This window comes from Diuraphis noxia, unplaced genomic scaffold (assembly GCF_037042655.1).
Source record: "Diuraphis noxia isolate RWA-SAM2 unplaced genomic scaffold, SU_Dnox_SAM2 contig0004, whole genome shotgun sequence".
In the NCBI taxonomy this organism is placed as follows: Eukaryota; Metazoa; Arthropoda; class Insecta; order Hemiptera; family Aphididae; genus Diuraphis; species Diuraphis noxia.
In genome coordinates this window covers 54,410,061-54,420,596 of record NW_028301714.1, presented here as the reverse complement: position 1 = coordinate 54,420,596, position 10,536 = coordinate 54,410,061, and the positions used below count along the sequence as shown (strand labels likewise).

At 25.6% G+C, this 10,536-nt stretch overlaps 2 protein-coding genes across 2 annotated transcripts; one reads left to right on the top strand and one right to left on the bottom strand.

Annotated features, from left to right (window-relative positions):
* Window positions 1–287: 287 nt before the first annotated feature.
* Vps33B (vacuolar protein sorting 33B) lies at window positions 288–3,518 on the bottom strand. Its single transcript, XM_015523842.2, has 2 exons — window positions 2,946–3,518; window positions 288–2,891 (listed from the first exon to the last, which is right to left on the bottom strand). The coding sequence occupies exons 1-2, from the start codon at window positions 3,095–3,097 to the stop codon at window positions 1,334–1,336; spliced, it is 1,710 nt and encodes a 569-aa protein (XP_015379328.2). The 5' UTR covers window positions 3,098–3,518; the 3' UTR covers window positions 288–1,333.
* A 57-nt stretch (window positions 3,519–3,575) lies between these two features.
* On the top strand, window positions 3,576–10,481 carry LOC107173330 (uncharacterized). Its single transcript, XM_015523837.2, has 14 exons — window positions 3,576–3,857; window positions 4,166–4,329; window positions 4,393–4,604; window positions 4,677–4,844; window positions 5,225–5,316; window positions 5,386–5,574; window positions 6,743–6,858; window positions 7,015–7,141; window positions 7,220–7,426; window positions 7,487–7,661; window positions 8,346–8,458; window positions 8,532–8,690; window positions 9,939–10,157; window positions 10,232–10,481. Exons 1-14 carry the CDS (start codon window positions 3,754–3,756, stop codon window positions 10,362–10,364), a joined length of 2,178 nt encoding a protein of 725 aa, XP_015379323.2. The 5' UTR covers window positions 3,576–3,753; the 3' UTR covers window positions 10,365–10,481.
* The last annotated feature ends 55 nt before the right edge of the window (window positions 10,482–10,536 follow it).

The following is a 10,536-nucleotide window of genomic DNA, read 5'->3' as shown; positions in this document are numbered from 1 at the left end:
AAAAGTTTTATTTTTTTCATTGGTCATCCTATATTGGAGTTTGATTTGTTAACTGGGAACCCTCAATCAGTAAGTTTAATTGATAAAATTCAAAGAAATTTCATTGGGATTACCTATAAATTAATCTTGAGTAGACTATCTATTGCTGAAATCAATACTAAGTCAGTGGCGTATCCAGAATTTTTTTAGGAGGGAGGACACATTATCTTCAATTTTTCCATATACCTACACTACCTATAAAAAAAAATAATACCAAAAAGAAAAAATCAAATCAACCAACTAGTTAATGTTTTTAATGCAAATTATTTATTTATGTTTTTAGTCAGTCATTAAGAAGTAATTAAATAATAAAAACGGTAATTTTAGTCCAAAAAAAATTTTAAGGGTATAAAAATAAACAATTGTGTACAATGAGTGTTAAAATAGTGGTAACTGGTATAAGCACAAAATATTCATTGGTAAATCACTATAATCATAGGTATTTTATTAGTATGTGTTCATGTAAACAAATAATTATACATTTTTAGAAAAAAAAATAGCAAAAATAGCCAATGAGGAGGGGCATGGCCCTGTGCCCCCCTAGGAAACGTTACTGGACAGAGTATAATATATCCGCTCTAATTAGTAGATGTAATATTATGATTATTTGTTCTTATACAAACTATTAAATGGAACAGTTGTCTTTGTCTAACTTGATCTTTTTAGTCGTATTGGCATCAGAGCTTCTTCAGTTAAATGTTATTGCTAGACATAACACTCTATTTCAAAATGCACCAAATAATAAACATCATTTTGTTATTCATAGCCCTATTTATATAATTTTACATTATAGACAGAAAATCTATCAAACTTTGATTTTTTTTTAATGATATGCAAGTTTAAAAAAAATTAGTTCGTTAATTTTATACTGTATGTTATCCCTAATAAATATTTTATGAATATTCTGTACTCTTTGGCCTAGCAGGCATAACTACCAGTGAATAAATATGTATCTAGATAGTTATAACTTATATTAATACTTATAAACATCTAAAAATCAATCAAATAAAAATAATACATTATTCACCATCACTTTACAATAATTATACATATACCAACTATATTGCACATATTATTAAATATTAATATAACATTTTCTATTACAGTATTTATAAATTATTCTATATATTTTTACTTAGTCTTTTAATTTATGTAGGGAATTAGGAAATATACAAAATAAGTACTGAATAACTAGACATACATATATTTATGTCTTTGTGAACAACATAATAATTAAAAGTTTTTTTGTAAAAAGTTAAAATAATTTGCTATCTATGGGTAATTTATATAAATACTATAAACAAGAGTTTATTAAAATATTTCCATTGATTATATTTGTGCTGAAAATAATGATTTTTATATTCATCGATTTTTCTAAAAAATGAAGTGCTGCTTGTTCAGCATATGTTATACCTCCAATTACCATAACATATACAGTTTTTATTCCAGTCTTAAAGTCATTGACTTGAAATGAATAGTTGGATAATAATTTAACAATTTCTTCTTCAGGCATTTCTTCCTTACACATAATCTCTATTAGTTTACCAATAGCGGGGACATATGATCCACCAAATGCTGCACTCATGCAATGATCGCTATCATCTACAAGTCTTAATTTTTGTATCATGTTTTGCATCATTTGCTTGGTTTTATTAATGGATATAATTTTATTTAAATTACTGTTTAAAACTGAGCTATTATCATGTTTTACTATTAAATTCATTTTCTCTAAAACATGGAATGTCTCAAAATACTTGAAACCATATTGGTGTAAAAATTTTGTTTTTATATTATTTAATTCTATCGAAGTAAATCCATCCTGAGATCGTGAGAATAAACATATGAGCTGTAATATATCGTTGGCACTACCCTTTCCAAAGGCCAACAAATCTTCTATACAGTTTAAGTTTTCTTTGCGACTTCTATTTTCTAACATATTTTTTTCCAGTGTAATATAATCAATAAATTTATCACCTATTACTTTTGATACAACTTCAGACGCATCAATATGGAACGTAAGGTTTTTCTTTGACATTAAGACACTCTGTAACTCTTGAGTGACATACTGTTTCATTTCATCTAGCTGCAGTTTTTTGCTTTTTTCCAGTTTGTCTTGCAATTCTTTGGATTTTGATTTCCAGTAATTTAACACATCACCAAATTGCTTGTATTTGACATATTCGTAAGTTTCATCTGGGTTACACAAGTTTTTTATAGATGTAGTTCCATCATTTTTTTTTATCTCTACTATACCATTTTGTATACCAACTACCTGATCTAAAAGACTTGCATATGTACAAGGAGTTAACAGCACGCTTGCATAATCAAAATCCCTATCCAAAATACAAAAACATGATTCACTTTTATTACTAGGCTTTCCTTTTTTTGTAAAACATCTATTCAATAATTTATAAACAGCTGTAGATAACTTTCCATTTACACACACTGTCTTAGGAAATCCCAAAACCATAAAAGCTGTCCACAGGGCTTTAGCAACAGGCAATAACAACGACTGGTTTTCTTCAACAAAAACATTTTTGTAGAAATCTATCATCTCCAATGAAAGTAAGGAATCTCCTAAATGAATGAAATCCCATTGGAATTCAAATATTTGAATGTATCCGTAGACACCTTCCTCTTCAAACTGTTTTTCAATAGTAATCAATGACCTGGGAACAATAATGATTTTAATAATATCTTCAGCTAAGCTTATTCTACTTAGACACGAGTTAATGAGATCGCAAATAATTTTTGTTGCTGTTAGATTAGATGACACCAAAAAAACGCACTGTCGATCAGTAATTGGGTTGATTGATTCTTGCAGCTTAAACACTTTTTCGACCCCATAAAGCCTTTAATAAAAACATATTTTAGTATCTTAATAAATAATATTAACAAGATCATACCTTAAGCTTTTCATATCGATGAACATTTCAAGGGGCTTAAATAGTCTATGTTCTACAACTAAGTCTTTGGGTCCGGGCATATGTTTCAGTATATTGATTAAATTTGTGTGGGATATTTGAGGAAAAGCATTCAACATCTTTTTGTCAAACATAATTTATATTTTGTAAACATAAAATTAAAAACGAAAATAATTAATATTATATTAAAATATCTATTTTATAATTTATATTTTTTTAATTTTAAATTTATATATAATACTAATTCTGAACCTGCAGATTTTAGTGAGAACACTGTAAACAACAGTAATAAGCTAACATTTATAGCTAATAAATAATAAATAATAGCAGTTAACAATACTTAAATGTTATAAGTTATAAATTATAAATTTATAATAATATATAATAAAATAAATAATAATTGAAGTGGATATTGTAGTATTATACTATTTATACTACCCAGTACCCAGCCATAAATCAATCAACCTGGCGGGTATCACTATCACCTTGATAATAATAATAGTTATAGTAATAATATTGATGATGATAAAATAATAATAACAATAATTGTATTAACCTTAAAATATTATTGATAATTTCCAAGTGATAAGAAAGTTCATTTTTGATTTTTCAATCATCTATAATATTCAATATAATATAGTGCTTTACTTATTTAATTTATTATACTAAATTATTAAATATAAACCAAAGCTATACTCATACTTTTTGTTTAATACTATTATAATCGAATAATTAAACATATAAACGTATTTAATTAGATTTTTACACTCTCAATCAATTATTTTACAAAATGTTATTTGTTTCACGTTGCACAAGATTGTGTCAAAACATAATACCAAAACACAAGAATTGTGCATTAACCAGAGTACCAAGTCGAAATGGATATATTGTATTGTAAGTGAACAAAAAAACAATATATAAATTAATGCTAAAAATAATTTAAAATTGTATAATAAGATTTGAAAATTCCTTACACAAAAGATCGAAAATAACTATATATTTGTATTCTATAACCTATTGTAAATTATTTGTTTTCAAATAAATAAAATAAAAAATAAAATTATTTTAATAATATTTCTTATATAGTTATACATTTAGATAATTTTTTTAATTATTATTTTAATTTTATTATTGTACTTTTTCTACTTAATTAGTGTTAATATTGAATGAATATGATAATTAATTAAACTTTGCTGTCTTAGATTGCCAGAAATCAGTAAAGATTTAACAGAAAGTCTTTTACAAGTAAATGCCGACCATCCAAGTTTTACGGGCTTAGATATCAAAAAATGTGAAAACACAATTAGTAATCAATTTATTGATTTTGAATGCGGCATACGTGATATTGAAGATTACCTTAACTCAGGTAATATGATTTTTGATGATGATTAATAGAATGCCTTATCTTATGAATTGACTGTCTTTTTAGTTGAAGATGGAAAATATGATTTATTTAAAGATGTATTAGAGCCAATTGAGAATCTTAGTCATAAATTTGATCAAATATGGGCTGTATTAAAAACATTATATTTAGCTGATAGTTCAATAATGCCGGCTCGGATATATTATCCAATACACAATAAAGCATGTATGTCTCATACAACAAAATACAACAGCAAACCTATTTATGAAGCATGTAAAGTTAGTATTATATTCTTAAATTGAATTAATATCTTGTGTGTGTACTACAATATACTACTTTGTTATTTATAGAAAGCTGATTTGTCTAAATTGACAGAAGAACAAGTTGCAGTTGTTAATAAATTTATTAAAGAAGGAAAACTCAATGGACTTGAACTTAGTGAACAATTAGATTATTCATTTAAAGCAAATAAACAAAAATGCAGTACTAAGCAAAAATATTTTAAAATTCGTTTAGAAGTAAGATTAACCCATTTATAAATTTATAATATTTGGTAGTTGAAATTAAACAAATATATTCACTTGGTGGCTGCAATTTTTATACTATTTTAATGATTTCGAAATTATAAAATACTTTGGTATACCATTTCATTTTTAAGTTTTAACCTTAATTGAATTAAATTTGATCATTGTCGTCTAAAAAAGGGTATTTTTATGTAAGTATTTTGTTGTTCAGCATTCTTGGTAATTCATTGATCATTCAACAAAATAATGTGTTTATTTAATAAAAATTGTAATTATTTTAAAAGAAAACTAGTGGCAGGTGAATATTTTTTGTTAGCACTAAAAACCTGTTATGACTTTCAAATTGTGTATCTAAATTAATATTATATATTTAGATGGCATGGAGTCAATTTCAACAAATAATTGATAATCCACAACTAGTCAAAGATTTTCCAGAAGACCTTTTGACATTAATGGCATTAAATAAGTAAGTTGTAATATTATAATATTATAATCTTGTAATTAAGAAAAATTATTTTTTGTGTTAATTTTATAGGGACAACCCTAAGAAACGTCCATGGAAAGTTGCCTTGACATGGGGTATTGCAGATAGATTTATTGAGTACTGCCCAGACAGAGATTTACGTTGGAATGTCTGGCAAGCTTATGAAAAGGCTGGTTCACCTGCTGACGAAAAAAGAGAACTTAACAATGGTTTAGAAGTTGAAGAAATTCGAAAATTAAGGTAAATTAAATAAAATTTAAGAATTTTTAAAAACTGTTTAAAACAATAAATTAAAAGTATTTACAATTTATTAATGATGTAACTAAAATTGCTACGTAATATATATATATATTGTTGGCCTAATTCGCAATTGTAATACCTCCATATTGCCTATTTTCCAGGAGATATGAAAAACCTTTAATTCATATTATATTTGTTATCTATCTAATTCACAATTATTGTTGTTACTTCATTTTATTATATCAATTATTTTTCTAGAGAAATTATGAACAATTATTCAATATTTAAATTGTTTTGTTATAAAGATAAATTCAGAAACTACCAAATTAATATGAATGGAGTTTTTCAATTTATAGAGTACACAAAGTAACAGGTCTTAAGTATAGTTTTATGGACCCAAATTCTATGAATAGAATTTGAGAAATAAAATAACAATAAACCAGTTACACTATCTCAAGGGCGGATACAAAGCGTGACAATAAGGGAAATCGTCCTCCCTCCTGTTTAAGACTATCTAGAATGTCGAGGAAGAAGCTTGAACCATGTTCAAAAATGTAACAAGTGCTATATCCAATATACCACATCGCCCATTGCCCATCTTGGTTGAATTAATTCATAAAGTGAGATATACCTATTCAGATTTGCTGAGATTTATCAATATAACGCTGTATGTTTGTTAATTTTCTCTCGTGTGAATTAGGGTTGTACAATTGTATAGCTAGTAAAATATAATAATAATAAAAAAAAATGTGGTATTAACTATCATTATTTAATTATAACAATTCAAATGAAACAGAATTAAGATAATTTTAAAAATAAATAAATGTGGGGTTAGTTTGATGGAATCTTAACACTAGATTTTATGAGAGCTGTAATTAAATCTTGATTTTAAGTAGTGATATCATTAAATGATAGCACAATGTAATATATTTAGTACAATCCTCCAAATAATGTTTTTTTTAGTGGTATGACTTATGGCAATTTGTGAATTAGGTCAAACTATGCTAACAATATGTACAAAACGATTCATCTTTAACTTATTTACTACCCATTAAAAGTTAACAAATTTCTTATTATAATTCAATACTAATTTATATATTTATTTAAATATTGGTTAGTATTGTTATTAATTATTTCGTTAATATTTGCTAAATATTTTAAATTATAGACTTGAAGCTGCTGAAAAATTGGGTTTTAAAAATTATGGCGAAATATCATTGATTACAAAAATGGCTCCCTCAATTTCAGTTATAGAAAATACATTATTGTCAATATTGGATAAAGGTAAATACTAAATACTATACAATATACATTTTACATTTAGTTTATTTTATAGTATTTTTAACTATTTTGATTAATTATGTTTGAGAGTTATTTACTTCCGATGCATCATATTTATTATGTACCTGAAACTATTATACAATAAATAATTGTTTACAGCGAGACCCTTACAAGACAAAGAAATAGAATCATTACAACATTTTTCAAATAAAAAGGGTAATGAATATCCTATTCAAATGTGGGATGTAAGTTACTGGGCAAGATTACAAAAAAAAGAACTCTATGGGTTAGTTATACTTCCAATTGAATTCTTCACATTTTCGTGTTTTATCCATATATGTATGAAATATATTAATTGTTTTAGTTACGATGAAGTTCAATGGTCTGAGTACTTCCCATTAGACCGAGTTTTAGATGGTCTCTTTGAACTATGTAGACGACTCTATGGAATACGCATTTTAGAAATGCCGAATAGAGTTGATCTCTGGCATCCTGATGTCAAATATTATGAAATAATACAAGAAAATGATCCTTCTATTGTGGCTGGATTTTATTTAGATCTTTGTTCTCGGTATGTACTTTTAATTATAAATTGGTAATTAAGAATGTGTTTTAAGAAAATAATTTTCAGGCCACAAAAAATGAAAGCTGTTGGTGAACCTGGTTGGTTAGTAACTCATAGGACTGCATCATCAATTCCAAAAAAAGTATTACCTTTATCAGCTCTTATACTGAATCTCCCATCAATGCAGAATAAAAACCCAAGCTTATTGAGTTTTGACCAAGTGAAAACCTTATTTGGAAAAGTAAATGTCTTGTTTATTGATATATAACTAATAAGTGATAATTAGGGCTTGGATGTTGTTGCACTATAAATGTTATAAAATTGATTGCATTATTGCTGTGAAAAAAACCCAAAATTGCACTTAAAAATTGCAATAAAAATATATTTTGTACCAAAAAAATTTAAAAAAATATATTAACAAATTATTTTATGAAATGGATTGTCATGTTATTAAGTAATATTATAAAGTTTTAATATATAGGTTTTAAATGAGTAGATAATAAAAAAGATTCAAATTCAAATTCTTGTCAGTTGTCATAAAAAATCTGGTAAATTGTGGTAAATCTTGTTATTTTTTCAGGAATCTACAAATAATTTTATCAAAATTTAAAATTTGTATTAACTATTTTTGATTCGTTTTTTTAAAAAAACCTTACCTTACCTTAAAAATTATTGCACTGTATAATCTAACAAAAAAAAGTGAAAACATAAAAACATATATAAAATTGTATTGAACATGCCGACAATCAACAAAATTGCATTAAAATTGAAAAAAGGTCAAAAATTGCAAAAAGTTGCACTTAAATTTTTTATATATTAATTGGTACTCGTTTGAAATAAATTTATAACATACTTAGCAACAAATCCGAACAACATCCGAGACCTAGTGATAATGTTTATAATATTTTTTTAAATCAAATTTTAGTTTGGGCATTTACTGCAAAATGTTCTTTGTCAAGTGCATTATGGTGAAGTATCTGGTTTGAATAATGTTGAATGGGATGCAGTTGGAATAACCAGTAATTTTATGATTCATTGGTAATTAATATTAGATGAAATATCTATTTATATTGTTGCTTATATTTATTTAAAATATTCATTATTGTTTCAGGTTGTATGATAAAGATACATTTGACACTATTAATGGCCACTACAAGACAGGTAAAAGATTACCAAATGATCAACTGACTGAAATCAAGCAACATATGGCTGGGTTCAATACTTGTGATGAACTCTACAAATCTATGATTGACATTAAAATGCATACTATGTAAGAATATAACATTATAATATAATGATATACATTATTTAGAAACTTTTGAAAACTGAAAAAAAAAATTATATTTTATTATTCATTGGTAAACTTTAGTGGCAATGTGCTATAAGAAAAAATGAGATAATGTCTTCCTACTTATATAATGGACAACTAATTTGGTTTTTTTAAATTTAAAATATATTTTTAACAAATTTCAATGTAGTAATTAGGACTTGAATCTCAATGCATTTGCGTCTTTTTTCTAAAATGCTTAACATGATTCTTTCCAATACATAAATTTCTATTAAGTATATACTGCTACCAAAAACATTTTTGGGGTATTTTTTAAAAGTTTTTTATGATTTTAGACCATTAAATTATTTTAAGGTAATTAAAACGTGTTTAGGAATTTTTTTTAACCTTTTTCTAGTAACATAACATAAAGACAAATATAATATATAGATACATATATTGTACACCAACAACATAAGGTAATATGGTTTTTAAATAAAACAATTCATATCTTGATATATGAGGGATTTATTTAGGACATTTTTAAGATTGTTTAGGTCATAAAATAATTTTTATTATTTTTCAAGGTACATAAATCTAAGCCCGGAATATAATATGTATTTATATTTTAATATTATTATAATTTTTTTGTAGTATTCTTAGAATTGACTAATTGTGCACAAGCTATGGATGCTTGGAAGCTATGGTGTGGCGAGTTGATTTATTAAATATCCAAAAAACAGTATAAATATGAATACCTAGAAGATAATGTTGAATTTGTCATTCCGTCTGGTGCATTATGAAAATGGAATCGTAAAACTGGGGGTTTATCATTGCACTATAAGACATTTCTTACTATTCATATTTTTGTATTATTTTATCTGTAAGTTATCATCATTAACTCAGTTATTATACTGGTGCCAGGGTTAGTTGTAGCACTGCTGATACCTCACACATGACTTTTGTAAAACCCTTCTGTTAGGTTTGCAATTTAAAAAATAATAGAAAATTCAAAAACCCGGCTAACTGATCCTTCTAAATATAATATTCTAATTTTTACCCTGAATTGAGGAAAACCAACACCTTGTAATATTTTTAACTATAGTTATATTTAATCAAATTTATTATATCATCAAATCTCTACTGTAAATTATATTATTTTACGACATTTGATGTATACAATATTTGATTTATATTTATCTATTACTATATTCTGTTATATTTATGTATAAAAATATATTTATCCTTTAGCAAAACAAATTGGAATGACCTGGTGAAAGAAATGTGGAGTAATTATTATGGATTTCCTTTAAGTAAATGGAACAGTTTCCCATGCAGGTTTGCTGAAGTAATGTCTAATGAACAAGGGGCAGCAAGTTACTATTCTGAATTGTGGTCTAAAATCATAGCAGCTGACGTATTTCAATCATTTAAGGCTCCTGACGAAAATATTAAACATTTAGGAATTAAGTAATACTTGAATTATATTATTATCAAAATTTAATTTTTTACATTTTTGTAATTTTGTAATTTAATTATTTTAGTTTTCGAGATACCTTTTTTGCATTTGGTGGCAGCTGTCCATCTGGGGAAATATTCAGACGATTCAAAGGACGAGACCCTAATCCTAAAGCATTTATTAGTGATCTTGGACTCGATAAAGATGATACTAATTAAATTATAGTTTAGTTATGTGTTATTATGTAAACACAACCAAATTTAAGAATATTGATTATGTTACAATGTGTATGAAATATTTTCAATATAATATACACTACAAAGCATAATATAAAATTATTTTTCTTTGATTTAAAAATTGTAAGCAATTATAAACATCTGAATAATCTTA

Coding starts and splice junctions, on each gene's coding strand:
- Vps33B (XM_015523842.2), bottom strand. CDS start 3,097: ATGTTTGACAAAAAGATGTTGAATGCTTTTCCTCAAATATCCCACACA. Junction 2,892..2,945: donor ATCGATATGAAAAGCTTAAG/GTATGATCTTGT, acceptor TTTTTATTAAAG/GCTTTATGGGGTCGAAAAAG.
- LOC107173330 (XM_015523837.2), top strand. CDS start 3,754: ATGTTATTTGTTTCACGTTGCACAAGATTGTGTCAAAACATAATACCA. Junction 4,330..4,392: donor TGAAGATTACCTTAACTCAG/GTAATATGATTT, acceptor CTGTCTTTTTAG/TTGAAGATGGAAAATATGAT. Junction 8,459..8,531: donor AGTAATTTTATGATTCATTG/GTAATTAATATT, acceptor TTATTGTTTCAG/GTTGTATGATAAAGATACAT.